This window comes from Polistes fuscatus, unplaced genomic scaffold, assembly GCF_010416935.1.
Source record: "Polistes fuscatus isolate 324 unplaced genomic scaffold, CU_Pfus_HIC Scaffold14, whole genome shotgun sequence".
Classification (NCBI taxonomy): Eukaryota; Metazoa; Arthropoda; class Insecta; order Hymenoptera; family Vespidae; genus Polistes; species Polistes fuscatus.
The window spans coordinates 1,914,143-1,938,651 of record NW_025113042.1 but is presented as its reverse complement, the minus strand read 5'-3'; the positions used below and the strand labels follow the sequence as shown (position 1 = coordinate 1,938,651).

The 24,509-nt window shown below is 29.5% G+C and overlaps 1 protein-coding gene across 16 annotated transcripts in view; it reads right to left on the bottom strand.

Moving 5' to 3' along the window:
- Positions 1-24,509, bottom strand: part of LOC122514084 (potassium voltage-gated channel protein Shaker) — a 172,705-nt gene that overhangs the window by 142,937 nt on the left and 5,259 nt on the right. For 15 of the 16 annotated variants that reach the window (XR_006302935.1, XM_043630720.1, XM_043630724.1 and 12 more), the window contains 2 exons: positions 18,750-19,286; positions 18,114-18,631 (listed from right to left, as the gene is read on the bottom strand). Coding sequence is in view for 15 of the 16 variants with exons in the window: in XM_043630720.1 (XP_043486655.1) it covers positions 18,114-18,283 (170 nt within the window). In the remaining variant the exon portion in view is untranslated. Of the gene's footprint in view, positions 1-18,113; positions 18,632-18,749; positions 19,310-24,509 lie in introns of all 16 variants that reach the window. The other variant, XM_043630721.1, reaches the window with a different exon arrangement.

Here is a 24,509-nt window from a genome sequence, read left to right as displayed (position 1 = left end):
AGGGGAGTATTGACGTCAATTTGACAACACTGTTCGCGTGTATGTTTAAAACGTATTATTCAAACGTAATTACAGAAAAGGGAAAGATTAGTAGGTACAAATGACACGTTTCAACAGAATTTCTTAAATTTATGAATGAAATCGTATATACGTGCTATATTATTTCATGTCGACTTTAAAAAGAAAAGAAAAGAAAAGAAAAGAATTCATTCGATTTGCATAAAACAAATAAATCATGCGCACTGTCGTAGTTTGAGATGAAATTAAAAAATTCATTTAAACGAAATACACATTTCTTATTGTACAAATTTGATTAGAAAAAAGAAAAAAAAAAGAAGAAAAAAGAAAACAAAGTATAAGGTTAACATTTGAAACGTTACGCCACTGTTGGTTCGGTTGTATAATAAGATCACGCAAACCTAAATAGACTTATGCCAGTTTTATCCAATTTTGGAGTTATCACGCCTTACTACTCAACTCTCGATATATCTCGATCGGTTTTATTCTATTATACTTCGATAATCGATAAAAATTGACCTATGAACTCAAGAAAATTCCATGATACTTATCTCCAATGTCCTATCCCCATAGAATACTTTCTTTTTATAGGATATAAAAGACACCCATAAGGATACCCGATTTTATTGATATATACTTCACTATATAAATAATACTGTTTAAAAAATAAAATACCATCAATATTTTCTATTCCCATTTAAAACAATAATTTGTTAAATAATTTATTTCATTAATTTTTTTTCTCGAATAATTTCTCTTAATTTTGCAACACTATGTTCGTACATATGACAAATATTGCGGTAATTAATAAAAATTAATATTAAAAAATATTATGTGCATTCAGAAACTAACGATTCTAATTTTTTAGAATTAGTTATCATAATTTTTAGAATTTTTTAGAATTTCACTTTCAAATGAAACATTTAAACAAATCCAAATGAATGACCTTTTTTTTTTCTTTTTCTTCTTTCGTTAACACCTCAAACGCGAATTATTCTTTTTCAAAAGGAATGAAATAAAAAAAAAATGAAACAAACAAAAATTCAATGAAAATGTTAGTCAAATGAAATTCGATATAAGTAGGAAGTAATTTCTTATTCAAGAGGATGATTCTAGTAATCGAAAATCGACTCCCATTATTGGCTACGGAAGCGTAGAATGTCCGAATTGTTGAAACTCAACGGAGGTGAAACGTTTGTAAAAGCTTCGAACGTCGTCTCTCCAATTCTAATTGGGATCAATTGTTCATAGTTGAACGATTGATTAAACGCGAGTTTCATCCAACTTCTACAACGTAAAGAATGACAGGAGAAAGTGTTCAATTTAATGACGAATCTAATGCAACCAAACACTCACCCATTTACAAACACACACACGCATGTATGCACGCACGCACGCACGCAATCATGCATATTCAAATACACCGAAGTAATTATACGTATACAAATGCGATCATTAACTATTCTCGTGTATAAACGCAATAACTCGTGGTAAATGAAATAACAGTGTGAGTAAATCTGTCTAATATAATATATGTGTATGTATGTATGTGTGTATGTGTTATGTATAAGACGTTAATAATAGTAATATGAATTAACATCGAAACGAAATATTTTCCTTATATCGATCAAATCTATTTTTTATCTCTCTTTCATTTTTATCGTATTTTTTTTTCTATTTTTCTTTCGAAAAATTCGAAAATATTGTCAAAAAATGCAACGAAAAATTGCAACTTCCTGATTCAATAACCGTGCCAGCGCGTGTCTGCATTTTTGTTCGGTAAAAAAAAAAAGAAGAATAAAAAGCAAACAAACGATAGAATTTTAATATAAAAAGAAAAAAATAAAAAAAAATAAATAAATAAATAAATAAATAAAACAGCTAGCTTGCACAGATTTTTACGATTTATGTAGTATTTTGTCTTATGCTATCGGATTCAATGGCAACACACACACACATACATATATATATATACGTACACATATACTCTAGCAGAAGTTTTATGCTGACAGGGCGCACGTGCGAGTATCGTTCTTCAGTCCTACGAGTGCATTGTTGCAAGTGCAAGCAACACCGTGTGCGTGGTATTGATCGTTGCAATAGAATGCTTGTTACTGACCCACACGCCTCTCTGCCCATGGTCCTTTTTGCTTGTTTAGTTCTCTATTATCAATCCTTTCAAATAATATCTAAAGCAAATAATAATAATAATAATAATAATAATAAACAAAACGAAAAAAAAATCATTAAAAATGTCATCCATCATAAGTGAAATAAACGCGATAGTCAAACGTTGTATTATTTTATCTTCCAATTTGAAAACGAATTTATCGAAAATATTTGTTCTATCTGACCGTACGGGGAAATATACCCAAACATGTTTTTTACGTTATTTGTAATTTGAAATAAAATTTGAAACAACAATCGAAAAATATATATTCCTAAAAGAAAAAAATATTCGAACAATAATTATTCTAGTGGTATGTATAACAAACGAAAAATATATTATTGAAAAAAAAATAGAAGAAGAAGAAGAAGAAGAAGAAGAAGAAAAAACAATGACTCAAAAAAAAAGTATTCTTGAAATAATGCAATAAATAAATTATCAATAATTATATATTTATGATTTTTTATTTAGAAATTTATTAATGTTTTATTAACAAACGAACGAAATAAATATAATTCCAACGATTGTCATACTTGGAAAGAAAAAATGGGGGTGGTAAAAATGAAATCTTTCACAATCCGACCAACGACCAACACCCCTCCACCCACCCCTATCATCATCGTTGTGAGTGAGTTCGTATGTACCCGGTGACGTAGCAAAAAACGTATCGACACGCGAACCGATTTCGAGTCGTTCTGACATCCGGCGAATTGTCGAGCTACAAAGCCGGAAAAGCGAGCAACACAGCAACACGCACACATGCTCGAAAGCATTTAAAGGCTTTAAACGTTTTCAACGTTCTCACAGGAAAATTAGTTTTTATCTTGATGGTTGCCAACGAGTATGTGTGGGTGCAGTAGTCGACAACACGACGACGCTTCTATTCGCTTAAATGCGATTAGGATTTTTCACTGGACGCATTCCTATCGTCACTCCCCCCTCCACCCCCCATACACACATACACACACGTATCCTCTCTACTCGTCATTTTCTTTTTTTTTTCTTTTCCTTCTTCGTTAAGGAATTATCTAGTTTGTACGTAAAAACTATTTTACTTTTTTTTTTTTTAGATTTTTTTTTTTTTACATAAATAAAATTGAGACGTGAGAGGTGGTTAATCATAATTTAAATTCTTTTTTAAACGATAGATCTTTAACACACATAATATAAATAAAAATAATCAGAAATATACAATTAAATTGTGTATTAGAATGATAATGTAAAAATAATTCATCTTTTGTTACAGTATTTTTCGTAATAATATTTCATTTATCAAAAATGAAAAAGTACAGTTAAAAAGTACATTGAAAAATTCTTTCCTTCGAATATTTTCAAATCCTATTCTTCGACGTTTCGTCACGTTTCGAATTTTGTCTACGAAATTCGAACATTCTACATCTTTCGCGTAATAAATAAAATCGAACGATTGAATTTAAATAAGAATCGATTACATTTACCCGATAAAAATATTTCAATTAAAACTATACACCACACACACACACACACACACATTGTTATATTTCCAACGATCTACGAAACTGCCGTTACTTGTTCTTTGGAAAGAAACAAAAAAGAAAACAACAAAAAAGATACAAAAAGAAATTACCAAAGGACATGATCATCCGCGAAGAATATTTATATAATCGATCAAAATATTTTAATAAACATTTGAATACAAAGCAAGAGCTAGGATGATCCCTTGTTATATCCTAGATGATACGTAAGGGTGTACTCGTATCATCCTTAAAGAACAATTTCTAAAGAAATAAAGTAAAGGTAGTATAGGGGTTTATAAAGAACGTGAATGAATGGATAGATGTAAGAAGGGCCATTGGCTTTCAACAGAAGACAAAATTCAAGTTCCATGCAACTTCCTCTTCCTCGAAGGAAAAAATAAAATTAAAGTAGAAGAAGAAGTAGAAGAAGAAGAAGAAGAAGAAGAAGGGGGACAAAAAAGGATAGGAAGAAAAAAGAAATAAATAAAGTAAGCAACCAAGAAAGAAAGAAAGAAAGAAAGAAAGGGAAGGTTATGGACTAAAAATCTTCAGAAAGCCGACTAGAAAAAGTAGGACAAACTACTTTAAGGTAGATTGATCCTGTCTCCTTTCTTCCTAACATTTTCTATCCTTTTTCTCTTCCTCCTCCTCCTCCTCCTTCTTCTTCTTCTTCCCCTTTTATACTTTCCCTTCTCCATGATCGAACATAGTTTATAGCTTGCCTACTTGTAAGTCACGGAATTGCGATCACGTACGCTACGGATAATGGATCGAAAATTCCACGAATTCTGCATACGATGTAAACTATCGCTTATCGAGAGAAAGAGAAAGAGACAGAGAGAAAGAGAGACAGAGAAAGAGAAAGAGAGAGAGAGAGAGAGATGAAATTCTACACAACTACTACCATAGAAAACTTCTACTCCCCATCTTCTATCTCAGATACGTGATCTTTATGAAAGACATTTTATTTTCGATATAATCTATTCGATCTATCGAGAAAGTTAACCCTCCCTCCCCCTCCCTCCCTCCCCCTCTTCCCCCCTTCCTGATAAACGTTACAAGACTTTAAACTCGCATTATTCATGGTAGATACATTTTATATATACCATAATCTTATTGATCACTCGATCGAATTATTTTTTTCTAAGAAAAAAAAAAAGAACATTTAATTTTAACACGTCACGTATGTTACACTAAGCTTTTCGTTCGAGTCATTTCGTAATTCTCATTTTAAAATAAATAAAAATGTACAGTCGCGTCATTCCATGTTTGTTAGAATAATTGTTAAAGAAAGAAATTGATTATATTTTGTTATTTTATAAATCTTATACATCCTTTTCTTGATAATTATGATCTTTATACTATTTTAATCATTGCACACAAAGTATAGGTCAGAAGCAGAATAATGGAATCGTAACACGTAGGACGTATACGGCCCACGTGGCCTAAATGTAAAGTGTTCTAAGATCGGAACGTGTTGAGAAAACAACTATCTCGTTTGGGTTTTTATTTTGTAAAATTATTCGAGGAGGAAACGTTGAGGTAAAATTTTCTTTCGAAAATATTCGAAACGTTTAATCGTTATTTTTTGATTCGAATGAAAAATGAGATCTAACGTTTGGACAAAAAAAGTTTTCTAATTATTTTGTCATTGCTTAGAAATATTATTTATCGAATTTCAAAAGACTTTGTCTCTCTCTCTCTCTTTCTCTCTCTCGCTCGATTTTGATTGTCGGAACGTTCAGAATGCATGCGAACGAAGATTGCACGCAACGATACTGTGCTACTTCGAAAACTATTATAATGAGGATGACTAAAAGTTTATAATAGCTATCTACCATCCTACCTACCTACTTACTTAGTCTTCTTTTGAATATCTCTCACGGTACCGAGTTCTTTTGTAAATCCTTAAACGAGTTATCGTTTATGCTTTAAAATCTATTTAAGATTATATTGCAATACGTCGAGTTAAGAAAAATATGATGCATAATAATCATTCATACGATATAAATTATTCAATTCATTTCTAACGACAATTTTTTCCCTATAAATTTATACGAACGTATTAATATTATTCGATTGAAAAAAAAACAAATACAAATATATATAATAAATTAATTTAATCACATATTAACAACTATTGTAAAAAAATAAATGATATTATAAACAAATAGAAAAAAGAAAAGTAATTATTTTTAATTGTTATAACTTGTTTTTTTCTTATTTGTTAACTTAAATAAAAATATAAATAAAATATATCGAAATCGAACATAAATTACTTCACCCTTCTTAATAAAATGGAAAATGAAATCTGAGAGTAACTCGAAAACGTATCTCTGCCCTTTTTTAAATTGATTAAATAATCTTTATTGATCGATCTTGAACTAGAACTAGATTAAATCCCGAAATAGATACGATGCGTTCACCAGCACATAGACAAAATCTATTTCTTCATTTCTTAATCTGCCAATCAATTCGACAAACCATTGCACCGACCGCACTTTCGATTGCATCGACCGCCAATAATTTGTTAAACCTATATATATGTGTTTGTATGTATATGTACATACGTTATATATATATATATATAACTACATATGTACTATGTACGGATGTATACATATATAATTGTTCTGAAAATCGATAAGTGTTTACACGTTTATTCGATCGAGTACCTATTTGCGTTAACTTTTTCTAGAAATTTTTCTAGGAACAAAAAAACAAATATAGAAAAGTTTTGTAAAATAAAACAATTCTTATTAATTGATACGCTTCAAATTATGTAATAAATATTAGGCTTGCGATTTTTAAGTTAAATCTCCATGATTCGTTTCGTTATGATATATAAATTGTTTGATCAAAAAAAAAAAAAATAATTAAAAAGCGAAGGATTTATTATTCTTTTAAACAAAATTCTTTAAAAATAAATACGAATGAAATTAAATATAAATAAATACGAAAGATATTTCTCTGTAAAAATGAAACAATTTTTATAAATTGATATACGATTATAATGAAACATTACGAAATATCAAGAGAAATACGTTTTAGATGAAAAATCTTATCGATTTGATTTTCTATATTAGATATTTCTTTGTCGAGAGAAAAAAAGGATACAAAATATACGCGTGTATAAACGATAAATAAATTAAATAATTCTTATAAATCAATACACGAGTGTCAAATTATCTTATAAATAATGAACATACTTTTTAAATTAAATCCGTCATTTGTCTTCTAAAATAAATTCTTCGATTTACAAAAAATAAATAAAAACATAAGAGCGTTAACGAAAACGACGTATATTACTTTTAAAATATTTTATAAAAATTATTACGAATAAAATTAAACCCATACGTATAAAAAAAAATATCTGCACGTACGTATGTAGAAATATAACAAAAAAAATTAATATGTTAACGTATATATGTATTATAAATGTTTTTAAAATTACCTGAAAATAATTTTTAATTAAACGCACGTTCACGAAGAATACATCTGTCTCCAACGACGGTTGCTGTACGAATGATAACACGTAAATACCTTCTAATATCCTTGACGTATTAGTATTGAAAACAACGAATTCGTGAAACACACTCCGAACGAATCTGAATTCGTAATCAAACAAAGAAAGAACAAAAGGTGACTTACATTCAAAATAAACTTCTTCTCTAGCTATCAACGTATATGTATGTGTATGTGTGTGTATGTACGATCAACTAAATTCGACAAAGTATGATAATAATATTACATGATTTATATATGTATTATTTCTCTTATTTTTTTAACATATTTTTTATCTACAAATATGTTAATAATTTTAATACAGTATAACATTTGAAATTTATTTTTTGATTTATATATCTATTATTTCTCTTATTTTTTTAACATATATTTTTTATCTACAAACATAATGTTAATAATTTTAATACAGTATAACATTTGAAATTTATTTTTTGATTTATATATGTATTATTTCTTTTATTTTTTTAATATATATTTTTTATCCACATATATAATGTTAATAATTTTAATACAGTATAACATTTGAAATTTACGTTTTTAAATATTTTCGTATTTTTTAACACAATACGTATATTACATTAAACCATATTTTTAAATATTTATATAATATGTACAAATTGAAATATATAAAATATGAAATATGTATAATATAATATTCTGTACCAGCATATTTATAATTAATATAATAATAAATATTAAATTATATAATGTATTAAACAATACATATTCAAACTCTCATTCAATATACCACCACAACTTTTACATATTATTACATAATAAAATAATGTCTATATATGTATAAACAAGATCAAATATAAACCATTCCAATTATTAAAAATTTATGTTAATACCAAACAAACAAAGAAAAGAAAAGTATACAAAAAAATTCAATTACATGTTCCTTTTAAACAAAATTATTATAACCGATAAAAAGATCGTCAAAATAACGAATAAGAACGATTTATTAAACCAACAAAAAATAAGTAACAAATAAACCCCACGAAGATAAAATGATGTATCCAAATCGATCATAAACTAAAATACAAATACACACCCGCACCTATGCACATACACATACACATACACATACATACATAACACATATAACCGTTTGTCTAGCCGGTGACGCGGAAATGTAATTAATTTCCCGATGATTCGCAGAAACCGCGAATTACTATGAACGTAAAAGGGTGACCACGTGAGACAGAACATATCCGAATACTGTCTACGTACAGAATATTCTTGACGTGTATGTATATAACCCTGTTATTAATTTGCTATGGTAGTTAGTCGCTAGGTGCTATCGAAAATGGCTCTGCTGCAACTGCAATCGAAAATGGATGGATGAATGAGTGAGTGATGGGGAAACGTGGAAATAAAAATAAAAAACGAAAAAGGGAATAAAAAAAGAAGAAATAAACAAAAAAAAACTTAAGAGAGATGAAAAGAGAGAGAGAGAAGTGGCTCGTAAACGCGAAATGAAAAAGAGAGATAGAAAGATAAAGAGAGAGAGAGAGAGGAAGAAATTGAGATAGAAGTACCCGATGAGGAAAGGGATAAAAGGGTGAAAGGGAGAAGGGAAACGTAGAGAATAATGCTCAGCCAGCTAGCTAGTCAACCGGCAGCCAATTCGCAACAGGAAATTGACAGAAACTAGAAAATCGCGTTTGTCCATCGCCTATTTGAAGATGAAAGACTACAATTGTGTATCTGTGAACTTGTATGTATGTAATTGTGTATGTATGTGTTTATGAGTGGGTGTGTGTTTCTACTATCTGTAACTTTTATACGTGTATTATATGATATATACGATTACACGTATAAGTTTTTCACTTCAAACAAAAACTCGTGTATTATTTCTATACGTGTGTGTGTTATACTAATAATAATAATGATTTTTTATAATGATCGTATCTATCTTAGAGACGAACAAAATTGTCTTAATTATATCGCGAAAATAATAACTCGAATATAATTTAAATTTTATACGTGTATTATATGATATATACTATTACACGTATAAGTTTTTCACTTCAAACAAACTCGTGTATTATTTCTATACGTGTGTCTGTTATACTAATAATAATAATGATTTTTTATAATGATCGTATCTATCTCAGAGACGAACAAAATTGTCTTAATTATATCACGAAAATAATAACTCGAATATAATTTAAATTTTATACGTGTATTATATGATATATACGATTACACGTATAAGTTTTTCACTTCAAACAAACTCGTGTATTATTTCTATACGTGTGTGTGTTATACTAATAATAATAATGATTTTTTATAATGATCGTATCTATCTATGAAATGAACAAAATTGTCTTAATTATATCGCGAAAATAATAACTCGAATATAATTTAAATTTTATACGTGTATTATATGATATATACGATTACACGTATAAGTTTTTCACTTCAAACAAACTCGTGTATTATTTCTATACGTGTGTGTGTTATACTAATAATAATAATGATTTTTTATAATGATCGTATCTATCTTAGAGACGAATAAAATTGTCTTAATTATATCGCGAAAATAATAACTCGAATATAATTTAAATTTTATACGTGTATTACATGATATATACGATTACACGTATAAGTTTTTCACTTCAAACAAAAACTCGTATATTATTTCTATACGTGTGTCTGTTATACTAATAATAATAATGATTTTTTATAATGATCGTATCTATCTTAGAAACGAATAAAATTGTCTTAATTATATCGCGAAAATAATTCGTATTTAATTATTCGCCTTATTAAATTACGTTTAACCGATTCGTTGTGTTTCAAGCACGTTTCGCTGCGATAAATCCTTGTATTGTTCAATGATTCGGTTGTTTTTTTTTTCTTTCTTTCTTCTCTTATTAAATCTATCGATCGTTCTTTTTTCTTTTTTTTTCAAATCTTTTAATAGATGTTTTATATTTTAGATTTACAATGGATAGGAAATTTTGCTATGAAGTATAAGACGTTAAAATGAAATTACGTTACACGTATGCGTATCGAATTGGTAATGAAACGTTGATGACATAAATAAATATTCATTTTGTATAATGAATTTTTTTCTTTTCTTAATTTCCACACGCGATTTATTATAATTTAAGATATAACGTTGATATTAAAATATAAATGAATTAATAAACGTGTCTCGGATATTTTTTTGATTTCCCTTTTTTTTTGCTTTTTTTTAACTTGGCCAATAATTTCACCGGACTACCCCTTGTAAATCTTCAAATTTAATTTCACGTTCCATCAAGTACCCAACCGTGCAATCTTACAAATCCGTGTAATTAAAAGAATAAAATTAAGTAATTAAAAGAGTGCTGTCGTTTAAAGAAAGAACCGAGTTCTGGACGATAAATGAACTCACCTCTCCTGGAATAACGCCATGTTCATTGACATTAAGAAAAGAATTGGTTTCTACAATCTCGTTGATTGTATTACGTATCACTTTCTTTCTACATTTTTACTCTCTTTCCTTTCTTTAATTATTATACTTACTATAATACAAAAAATAAAAAAGAACATAAATTTCTACTCCCTTTTCGTATCATTTTATTCAATCAAATATCCATATAACTATTCATCGTTTATTTTCTATTATTAATCTTAATTCATACCATTTGATATTATTTTATATATCTTCTCGATTAAAAATTATTTTCAAATATAAATATATATATTCAAAAATTCTAATCAATTTTAAATACAAATTTCTTAACACGTTCCTTGACTTATCAATCAAAATGCAACTTGGCAAACAAGAAACTTGTTAAATAATAATAATAATAATAATAATGATTATCTTTAAAAAAACATGTCAAGAAAATCTCGTTAAATGGTTTTTTTTTTTGATAAATCTTTTTCAATTTAAATCTTCAAAATAAAAATATAATAATTATTTATTACGTTCAATAAAACTAAGGAGTATTATATAGTTGAAAAATTGGTCGAAGAAAAAAAAAAATAATACAATTTTTATTTGTAATCTCATATATAAATAATATTTATAGATAAATCAAATATATATTTATGGATAGGAATGTAGGAAAAGAATGGATCCTTCAAAGTCGGTCATCCATAGACACGTGAATTCTATGACGTATGAAATCGAAGGGTTCAAAAGGTATCCAGTGTTATCAAGAAAATCGAATCGATCATATTCTCTGAGGAAATGATCGAGGAATCCTCCTGGAAACGCGAAAAAGTGATCGCGAATAATAGAAGGTTGTGCCTTCCCTCTTTCTGCATGACCGAAGAAATATCGATATTTATTAACCCCCCTTATAGTGCGGGAAACTGGTAGAGGCTCGATCAAACCTTTATTTCCAAAATTTAAATCTTCCTATCGACATGTGTCAACTGTTCAAACCAAGGGTGTGAACAATTTCACCTCAACGATCACATCGATCCAACACGAATTTCTTTTATTTATATTTTTATATTATTTTATGCATTTTTCAAAATTTATAGAATCTTTTAAATATTTTATTATCAAATAATTTACGTATAACATTTCCAATGACTAAATTATTTTTGCATTTATACATACAATCCAATAATTATTATAATAAATTTTTCTTTTCTATATTTTATTTTATTTTAATAAATGTCTACATTTTTTTAGACTGAAACTAAAATTATATATTATTTCTAATCGTAGTATAAATTGTCATATACACGATTTTATTCAAATTATTTTCTTCGATAATTCTCTCTCCTATCATTTTATCTAATAAATTTATAATTCTACCTATTTGTGCAAAATTGTTTTGAAATATTCAACATGTTAATGGTACACTGATTCTATTTAATCTCTTTGTAAATAAAAAACTCAGTTATCATTCTCTCTCTCTCTCTCTTTGATTCTCTCTAATTTTTTTAAAACGATTAAAAATTCTACTTTAACGCCTAATATCACATTTATTAGTATTCTCTATCTCTCTGAAATTTTTTCTGGCTCGTTAGAGACGTACGTAAAGAGAGAGTAAAAGAGAGAGAGAGAGAGAGAGAAAAAGCTCCGAAGTGGACGTCTACATGAAAACGAGATCACGAGATCAAAGTGCAATCTCGTGTAATTTTCTAAATCAAAGAGAGATATCCGATTTCTGTTATCTCGTTAGTTTAGTCACGATAAAAGATGATAAAATATTAAAGAGTTAGGATTAACGTTTACTGGAATATAATTCGAAAAATTACTTTTACAAAGGAAAGAATAAAAATACAAATAAAAATAAAAATAAAAATAAAAGAAAAAAAAGAAATAACAACATATCGTACAAAAAAAAAATCTAACGAAATTTAAACGAATTATCAATGTTTCCCCGCAAACGAACGGATACGTATCAACGTACGTTTCAATATTACGAAATATTGAAAAACGATTAAATTGTCAAGTTCCAAATATCATCTTAAGGAAATAGAAGTAAACGCGTGTTGTGTTAAATATAATAATTAAACAAAAATCTACGGAAAAAAATTATATTTTAAAAACAGAATATACACACATATAATATATATATATATATAAATTATAATATTTTTAATTAAATTTTTAAAATATATATATATTATATGAATATTCTGTTTTTAAAATATATATATATAAAAATTATATTGAATAAAGTTTCTATAAAAAGAATAAAAAAAAATTTTTCAAGTTAGATGTTTCACAGTAAAAAATTAAATGAATTCAAACAAAATATATATCCAATAATTCGGCACAATCTAATGTATTAATTCTATAGAAATTCCATAGAATTCTAATTCTAAGAAAAAGGTGTTCTTATGAAAGTAAAAAATCTGCACGTTCGTTTCCTCCTTCTTAGATGATCTTGAAAGTATCAGAAATTGTCGTTTGTTCTACTCACCGTCATCTATCCAAACCCTTGAATGAGAGAGTCAAGTCGTTTCAATCACGAAACGCTCTCTACCAGTTGAACGAGTGCACTTTCGTTCGCTGGTTGGGATGGATGATGATGCTGCTGAGAGAAGAGTGTGTTCCTAACGGGTTCGAAAGTGGCGGAGCGAGTGCTGCCACTAACACAATAACACCAACTCATTGTTAATGGGCTATCATGTAGGGCACACACAAAAAGGGACAACACAAAGATAGAAAGGGAAAGTGTGAGTTGGGGGAGGTGGAGGGGAGGGGGGGGTAGAAAAAGGGTTGGAAAGACAAAGAAAAGGGATGAGACGACCCGAATACGGGGGAAGTGAGGGGGGTGGAAGTGGCAGTGATGTCAAAGTTACCTCAATTGAACCACTGAAAGAAAGGAACGGAAATAAAATTGAGAGATCAAAATATTAGGGAATGGGGAGAGAATATTAAAGGAAAAGTGAGAGTAAAAAAGGGGTGGGAGGTGGGTGGGGGGGAGGGATATTATCCATAGATAATATTCTTTGATACCAACACGAATATCCTAAGATCAGCAACAACGTACAACCAACCAACCAACAAAACAATCGCGAATAAGTATACTCTTAGTCGTTAACGAGCTCGAAACAATGCTCATTGTGAACGATAATTAGTTTGTCGGTGGCACCGTCTTTGTCACTCTTTCTCCATCCTTCACCCCCTTCCCTCCTCCTCCTCCTCTTCTCTTCTATCCTTCCATCCGAAAGATTAGACCTTTCCCTTGTTTTACTGAACTACTCTTTTGAAGGTGACTTCTTCTTCCTCTTCTTCTTCTTCTTCTTCTTCTTCTGCTTGTTCTTTCTCTTCGATGAGAAACGATGTTCCTGATTAAACCCCTTTTTTATCGATTTTCACGCGATAAGAAATTAAACCGATCATCGTTTAAACGCTCTTGCGAATTACGTTGACATGTTTTTCATATTTTTTCCTCCTTTTTTTTTTTTAATTTTTCAACGCTAGATCTAACAAGGGGAAAGTAAAAATTACTCGTTCGACATTTCTCTTATAATTAATAGAAACGAAAAAAAATGTAAAAAAATATGTCTGACTTCGATACGCGTAATTATTTCCTTACAATCATTCTTATTCGCAAAATAAGAAAAATTAAATTGGAAAAACAAATCATTTCGATTCCTTCGATAGGAATAAATTATACGTCAATCCTCGATTGTTCTAATGTTAAACAAATTATTTCAAGTGTGCAAAATTGTATTTTTTTTTGATATTTAATACGCGTATTTGTGTTTGAAACGTTAAACGCGAATGTTTGATTTGAATTGATTCGAAATAATAATTGCATGATAGTTTGTTCGGTGTACTCATTCGTGTTTTTTCCGTTTTCTTTTTTTTTTTTTTTTTATTAAGTTGCCAAGGAAGAAGAAGAGAGAGGGAGGAAGAAAATTTCAAAAGTGCAAAAGCAAAGGCGTTGCGATCGATTAATGGTCGTGCTTCGTTAGTCGTCTGACCATGCACGTTCACGATGAAACTTTGCCATGTATAAGTATATATATATATATATACATAAGAGTATATATTTTCCCTTTATAAGTATTATATATACATACACATGCTACTTCTGGAGAGACCTTAATAACATAACGTGACATAATATCACAATTTTCGCTCGCTCACAATTACTTAACACGCTAAGTATGTAACGAAAAATACATCACATGTGTTACTTTACTACAATTTTCTCTCAACACACTGTATATATATATATATGACAAATGAATAATTCATTAGAAAATTGAAGTGTCGACGTGTTTTTTTTAATTTCGACACGTTCTCCTTATCATCGTCAAGAATAAATCATTGGAATATATTATTTGTAGTATACTGATTTTATGATTTACACTACACTGGTGATACTTGTTATAACATAATCAAAGAGATTGAATAGATATATTCAGAAAAGAAATAAGAAGTATGGAAATAATCATTTTGTTCAATTGAATTGGACCCCCAAAATAAATCGTAGAAACCGATCTGTCAGGTAGAAATAAAACGAACCTTGTAATTACATGTAATTTATCCCGTTAACACGGTATACTGCACAAAGTCCGTACTGTAAACGGATAACCCAGCTTGCTTGCTTGCTTGCTTGCTTGCTTGCTAGCTTGCTCGAACTAAAAATACATCTACCGAGAGATAGAAAAATTCTAAACTCAAAATCGGTTATGACAATCGCAAGAAAATTTACTAACATTTTGTTTTTTGGTATATTATTTCTATCTTATCAAAAAAAAAAGAAACAAAAAGTATATTCCCAAATACGTTTGCCTTGTAACTTGAAATAATTGCTGTTACGAGAATTTTTGAAATTAAACTCATAGGATAGTGAATAATTGTGTTGGTTTAACACCTGTTTTTATATAATACACGAATAATAATCAATTATTGTAGAATCGATTGGAGTTAATTAAAAAATTGAAATATGATTCTTCTTCGTATACAAGGTGTTAATCGATTTGAAATTTATGAAGAATTCCTGTTACTGTTTAAGTATGAACATTTGTAATTGAATAACTTTTTAATCAATTCTTACATGATAGTTTGTTTTTCAAACATGTTTCTTTTTTGTTTTAGTTTCGTGCATAGAATACGTTGACACCATTTGGTTGATAAAACTTTAAACATCCTGTATAAATCGAATAACATTTAATATATTGACTTGAATCAATCAAAATATTTGATATCATCATACAGTTGATGAATAACTATTACAACTTCAACTCTATCTACTATACTCGATATATTATAATACGTGCAAATTTGTATAATCATAAGAACGAAATTTGGATTATCTAAAATCGATAAAACTAACTAACGATACAAAAATTAAACGAAGTTCTAGATATACCTATCGACTAGATACTCATATATTAAATTTCATCAAAATAAATTATTCCAAATATATTCTAATATATATAATCAAATAATTACAACCTTACAAAAGAAAAAAGAAAGAACACAAGATATTTATCTCTTACAATTAAAGATACAAATCTGTATATTATCTAGAAAAGATAACCAAAAATATATGGAAAGAAAGAAATAGAAAAAAAAGAAAAAGAAACGAACAAACATGAAACGAAACATATTTCAATACTAAAAACTACGTTTAAATAATTTATTACCTATGTACCTACCTATTTGTATGTAAAAATTGAACGTTTCAACGGAACGTTGATAAAAAGAGAAGAAAAAAAAATTTTCGCGTGCGAAAATGGTATAATATAACAGAAAAAAAAAATAAAAAAATAAAAAAATAAAAAATACAACTAGATACGGATACCTCTGGGATCGTGTAAGTTCTGACCGAAGTTAAAGTACTTTCGAATGAAAATACGTGCTCCTGGGTGCTCGAAGTGTCACCAAGAAGAAGCACCATCGTTTTCGGAAGTGCGATCCTGCCACGCGAGGCAATGGGTCTTCTTTCCAAATGGAAGAGGGTCATTGTCATGACTAAAGCTGATTGTGAGATTTGTCAGCCAAGCTGGTCTCGTTGTAAGCGTCTTGTCAGATCCCAACCATAATACACTGGGCTGTGGACGGTAATAGGACTCTAAACTCGACTCATTTTTGCAATTTAAAACACCATGATCAATATATCGGTACTTTCATAACAAATATGTATTATTAATCAATATTAACAAATATTTTCTCCAAGTTTATTAAACACAATAAAATACTTCCCTTATTTTTATCCTCAATAAACGTCAACAAAATATTTCATGGTTTTTATTAATTCGTACTGTTTTCCTTGCAATTGATGGTACTTGGTTATATTATTTGAGAAAAATAATCATTTTGTTAATATTTATATGATAAATTATGATTAAAGAGTATTTCTCTCCGATGATCGAATTTAGCCCCGCACATTTTGTTTTTCAAAACCAACTCACCTCCCCCCTGCGTGCAATATATGTGCATTAATAATAGTAACACGATGTTTCATTCTTTTCTTGATTTTTTCTTTTTTTTTTTTTGGTTAACGTACAATAGAACGCAAAAAATGGATGCATCAAATACGCTAATGCAATTTGGAGAGAGAAAAAAAAAAGAAAAGAAACTGATCTGAAAATAAACGTCACGCGAACCGATTTTCGAGATTATCCAATCAATGTCATTTGATAATCCTTAAAGTTTTAGAGTACCGAGTAGTTATAAAAGAAACTTTAAACAACAACAACAAAAAATAGTATACCTAAGTATAATTAGCGCGGAAGTCAAATGGGGGAAAATTGCTTCCGCGAATCGTTAATATTATGCACGTTTCGCGATGCAACATCAGCAACAACAGCAGCAGCCAACAGTAACAGCAGCAGTGCCGAAAAATTCTATGACTCGTAAGTGTGAGTAAAAGGGCCGGCTAACAAACACATATATATATTTATATATACGGTATACACATATACACGTGTATACTATTTTACATAACAACAAGGTATACCACGAGGATTTTATACCTTGGTCGTAGCTTTAATCGGTGATGTTAATTTCAACGTCGGACTTTCGGAACGGAAAGAACGAGTTGTTGTATCTGGCGCGCAGGCCTATTGCGATAAGATATACACCACTGCTTTAATTAAAGATGGAAAGTAAAGAAGAAAGAAAAAAAGAAAAAAAAAAAGAGGAAGCAACTACGAACGTCAAGTCTCTGACGTATTCTCTTTAAAAAAAAAAAAGAAAAAAGTAGAGAAAAAATAGCACACACAGAAAGGATCTTCGAATTCTCGATATTAGACGCAACATTTACGTGATGTTTCGGTAAAATTTTGTTAAATAAAAAAAAAAATGAAACATAAAAAACCCCACCCCACCCAAGCCCCACCCTTCCTTCCTATAACGCAAGCCTATGAACTATGGAATTATAATAAAAGATTTAATATATATATATATCGGTTATAATAATAATAATAATCCAAATAAAATATCCAACTAAAATAATAAAATATGAAAGACTCACTGATTGAGGGTGCGATCGTTGCTCCCAGTGGTAGCCGATCCCTGAACCCCGGATGCAGCGGCGGCAACTGAACCCGAATCGTGATGTCTCCTTTCCTTGTGGACGATGCCCATCAACTTCATCCACGGATTGTTCGCCGCATGGGCGCCAATGCCGCCGCTTTGCCACATTGCGCTCGCCAGCCTCGCTCCGAACTAAGGAGCCCTTCTTGGGCTCCAATAAGCAACGAGGGAAGACGAGTCTCAATAAAATATCAGCGTCGACGATAGAAGCGACGCTTATTTGGGCCGCTAGCTTGCCCGGCCCTGGATAGGTGCGAGGTGCCCTGCACGGCCCCGTTGCCTCCAGAGCCAGGCCCTCGAGCACCTCCACCATCTAATCCTCCTTGATATCTTCACAGCCTTTTAAAAGGCCCAACGAATCACTCCTTTTAATCACTCCTTTTAATTATATAATAACCTTCTCGTTAAAATTATATTATTTAACACTTTTTCTATAACAACTTACGATTTCACACTCTGCGCGCGACGCGGTCAAATTTATTTTTATAAATAAGTATATATATATATTTGAATATATTTTATATATCCTAAATATATATATATATATATATATATGGAAATTTGAATCACGCACAATAATAATAAATATATTTTTCCTATCGAATTCCCAGCCCTTTTCCCTTTGACATTTTTTCTATCTTCGACGATATCTGCACAAATAACACGCACCAAGAGTTCCTTCCTATTCTTCTTCTTCTCCTCCACCCGCGCATCAACCTCCTCTCCCTCCCCCTCCTGGACCCCCTCGTCCACCACCACCTTTTCTTCGTCAAGCTGCCGTTATTGCCGGTGCTATCGCTTCTACTTTTGCTTTTGCTTCTACTTTTGCTTTTGCTTCTACTTTTGCTTTTGCTTTTGCTTTTGCTTTTGCTTTTGCTTTTGCTATTGCTCCTTCTTCTTCTATGAAAAAGTTCGGCCCAAGTCGACCTTCTTCTTCTCTTCCTTCTTTTACGCCACTTTACGTCTTCCTCTTCCTTTTCCTCTTCCGCCACCACCTCCTCCTCCCCCTCCTTCTCCTCCTTCTCCTCCTCCTCCTCCTTTAGCTTCCTCGAAGCTTTCTCTCGCCGATACGCCGCCGTCTCGATTTACGTCACCTGCGTTTCTCTGTGCTCTTTCAAAGAAATTATCCCGTTGCTGTTCGGTAGTATGATTTCTTTTTTTTTTTTTTATTATGCTTTTAGTTGTCTTCTTTCTCTCTCTCTCTCTCTCCCTCTCTCTCTCTCTCACACACATATATACGCAAACACAAGATCATCCATTTAGTCATACGTTCGTAAATGTTTACACAAACAGAAATATACAGATACATACACACGTAATAATGCAGATATACATTCACACGTACACATAATGCAGATATACATTCACATATACACATACACACGTAATAATGCAGATATATTAGGGAACCGGAAAGTAATGTCGTTTTTATACATTAAAAAACAAAAAATTTACAAAAAAAGAAAGAAAAACAAATTTGAGATTTAATTATTCACAACTAAATAAGTCACTTGAAATTTAAAATGTTTTTGGCACTACTTTGAAGTACACAATAAACTGACAAATGATTAAATTTTGGCATGCTGAGAAACATTACTTTCCGGTCCACCTATACATTCACACGTACACATACACATACACACGTAATAATGCAGATATACATTCACACATATTACATACACACGTAATAATGCAGATATATTAGGAGGACCGGAAAGTAATGTCGTTTTTTACATTAAAAAACAAAAAATTTACAAAAAAAGAAACAAATTGGAGATTTAATTAGTCACAACTAAATAAGTCACTTGAAATTTAATATGTCTTCGGCACTACTTTGAAATACACAATAAACTGACAAATGATTAAACATTGGCATGCTGAGAAACATTACTTTCCGGTCCACCTATACATTCACACATACACATACACATACACACGTAATAATGCAGATATACATTCACACATATTACATACACACGTAATAATGCAGATATATTAGGAGGACCGGAAAGTAATGTCGTTTTTTTACATTAAAAAACAAAAAATTACAAAAATAAATAAATTTGAGATTTAATTATTCAAAACTAAATAAGTCACTTGAAATTTAAAATGTCTTCGGCACTACTTTTAAATACACAATAAACTGACAAATGATTAAATTTTGGCATGCTGAGAAACATTACTTTCCGGTCCACCTATACATTCACACATACACATACACAAGTAATAATGCAGATATACATTCACACGTATACATACATACACGTAACATGTATTTTCTGTTCGTCCTATCCTCTCGACCTTCGAACTCCCTTCTTTTTAACATCGACCCTTTTTTTTTTACTTTGACGATAGATTTCTCTGCTCCGAGGACGCGGCAAACGTGACTCAAAAGATCGTGTCGTCTCTTCTTCTGGGCTTCCTTCGAAGCAATCCAGAATCAGATCATCGTCGAACCGTCGTCGACCTTACTGACATGAGTTTCTACGCGTACTGACCTCAATCGATCCCGCTGCAGACCGAGAGTGCTATGTTTATTTACTAAAATAAGTAAGAGCTTTTTGTAAAGTGTTTACGTGGCTTCATTTAACCATCCATAACATCTGTTAAGACACTTTAAACGATGTTACATGATTTTTTTTTCTTTTTTTTTCTTTTTTTCTTTTCGTTTTTATTTGAATAAATATCTCATAGAAGTTTATATTGAATTTTATCGTAATAATATTAATATTACAAACAAATTTAACCATCCATACCATCTGTTAAGACACTTTAAACGATGTTACATGATTTTTTTTCTTCTTTTTCTTTTTGTTTTTATTTGAATAAATATCTCATAGAAGTTTATATTGAATTTCCATTGTATCGTGTAATACGATATAATCAAAATTAACTTTCGTTATGTAAATTATATATTGATGATAATAATAACAACAAGAAAAAAAAGGTAATAAATATAAATGAAATTTGGAAAAAGTGCGTGTATGGGAGTATTATTTTTATAATTTTATTCAAATTTATATCGTTAATCTTTTTCCTTTTTTCTTTTCATTTTTATATGAATAAATATCTCATAGAAATTTATATTGAATTTCATCGTAATAATATTAATATTACAAAACGAATTTACATTGTATCCTGTAATAGGATATAATCAAAATTAATTTTCGTTATGTAAATTATATATTGATAATAATAACAACAACAAGAAAAAAAGGTAATAAATATAAATGAAATTTGGAAAAAGTGAATGTATGGGAGTATAATTTTAATAATTTTATTCAAATTTATATCGTTAATTTATTCGATGTCATTAATCGAGTACTTACGCGTGCATAAATATATTCGTTGTTTTTATTGTGTTGAAAAATTGATCTTCTTTTTTCTTTAATTTCAACGAATCATTATATAGTTTTCTAATGAATCCTTATCGTTTGGCTACTTCAGACATAATGGGGGAGGGGGGAGGTGGTTGCAAACGATTATTGGTTTTATATCATCTCGTTTGCATTTTATCGCAGCTGATAATGCGAAAGTTAGAAAAATGGTATAAAGGGAAAGAAAAAAGAAAATATGCAATTCTTTTCTTTTCTTTTTTTTTTTTTTTTCTCTTTTTTTTCGCAATCGTATCCAAAACGCACGATGCCGTTGCTGCACGCGGCTATAATCGTTAACGGTATAATAAAGATTTTAACGAAACCGTACGGGGAATAATTTGTTACAACCTGTTGGCTTTTCATCCCTATTCAATTACACGCAGCGTAATAATAAAAATAGCGCGATTTGCTTTGGTCTAAATTAAAAAGAAAAAGAAAAGGAAAAAAGAGAAAAGAAAAAAGAAAAAATTAACACGCCGATCTTAATCTTTTTCTTATTATTAATGACCGACACACACTTCGTTTTATCGTTGAAAAATGGAAATATTAAAATAAAATAAAGTAATAAAGAAGCGTAACGCACTAAAGATTTTGTTTTATCAAAGAAAAATAATTTTGTTATCGATAAACTCTCGGCAGGTGATTAAAAACTCGAATTAATTCGAAACATTCATTTAGATTTCACGTAATATTATTTTCTGAATTAAGCACGTTCACCCTGCGAACTCCTGCGAGTTATCAGAATGCCCTTTAACACGAACCAATTTTTGCATAAATCGATAACTTCCATATTATTTCTTAAATAATAATTTAATATAAAAGTTTATTCTTAAAACGATGGAGATACTGCACGTTACTACTCGTCAGAAAAATAATTCTATTCTATTTCCAACGAAATATTTAATACGTGCATATATAAAAAAAGAACAAAAACCATTACGATATTTCAATAAAATAAGATAATCAAATAAAAAAAAAAGGCAACCTGATTTTTAACTTTCGTTCTCTCGAGAAATTAGAAAAATGTAAAAACTTTCGTTAGACTTCTTTTTGTACGATGAAGAAAACAATTTCAGTAACTATTATTATTATTATTATTATTATTTTTATTACTTATTAACAAACCGTAATCCTTTGAAAAATTAGAAATATGTTAACCCAGCCCTGGCAAATCGATATTAACAATTTTTCTTCTATAAAGAAATTCGAAATAAAGGTACAAAATTGCGATAAACAATCGTACTAGCTCTTTAACGAATCAATATAACAAAATGGAATGAATATTATTTGTATTATTTATTACAGTACAAAACAACCCTTACTCATTCTCGTTGACACCGATCGCAAAGTGGAAAGTTGAATTTCGTAGATGGCAGCCAGTAGCCTTCGCAAATTGACCAGCTTCTAAATTATTAGATCGACCGTAAAGTTATCCATCCCCGTTTATAGTGCGAGGTTCACACGTTCTATATATAAACTAAATACTCATGCTCGTGTGTCAAACGACGCAAAGAACCACGATTATCGACTGGTGTATGTGCGCGAGTATGTACGTGTGTATGATATCGATTTATCTTGAAAATCACTATAAATTGACACGATATAATATCCCTCTAATATCCCCCTATAATATTCGGGTATTCTTGTTAACACTAAACCAACCTTCATGTATAATATCTATTGCTATCGTAAACGGTCAAATGATCGTTTTAATGAAAAAAAAAAAACAAACAACGACAACGTAATTTTAATATATAAAATATTATATTAAATTAATTTAATATTATTAATATAAAATATTATATATAGTAATTATTAAAATATTATATTAAATTAATTTAATATTATTAATATAAAATATTATATATAATAATTATTAAAATATTATATTAAATTAATTTAATATTATTAATATAAAATATTATATATAAATATTATATATATATTATTTATAAAAATATTATGTATATATATATTATTTTTATAAAATTGTATTAAAAATTATAATATTATATTAATTTAATTAATATAAAAATTTAAGCCAATTTTGAACGTGGCAAAGAACATTTTTTCTTTTACTTAGAAATAAATTATTTTATACATATTACCGTATTATTATAAATTACAGAATACGATTATTTGATCACGCATGAGATAGGTTTATATATATAGTGTTAAGAGCAAACACGTAGGTGTTATATTATATGTATACCAATAAATCCAGGTTAAACGTATCCACGATACAAATTTCTGTCTAATTTATCGAGTACACAACAAAGTTTCTTGATATAACATTTAAAAATACATAACTAATGAATAAAAAAAAGAGGAATCTCTCTCTCTCTTTCTGGTGCAACGATTTATTCAAAAGAACAGATTAATCTCGTTAAGAACAAATACGTGGGTGTGTACGCGATACAAAATCTGGGTTACGTGTATCTTTAACACCAAAATCTATCCGTAAAGAAGAAAATTAAACAAAAGTTATTGTTCGTTTTAAATCTGCTGAGAGTACAAATGTGTCGATAATTATAAAAATTTAGTTAACAATAAATCGTCGAGGAAAAAAAAGTAGGGAAAAATATGAATTTTATGATTTATTTCTATATTAAAATATTATCAAATAAATTCGAAAATAAATAAATTTGTATTATTTTGTTAACTCGGGCGTATCCACTGTGGTAAATAATCGAGGCACAAAATATAAAGAAGAAGAAGAAAAAAACACAAAAGAAAAGAAAAGAAAAAAAAAAAATAATAATAATAATAATAATATATCTTTCTCATTTTACTGCAAAGATTTATTAAAAGAAGAAGAGACTCCCGGGTCGAACTAAATGCATGTTGAAACGAAAAGCTTTCTTTGCTGAATCGTTTCATTAAATGTGCAAGACCTTATCCCGAAAAGTAAGGAGCCTGACGACGAGAGAAGGAATCCGACTACGGAACAGAAACCG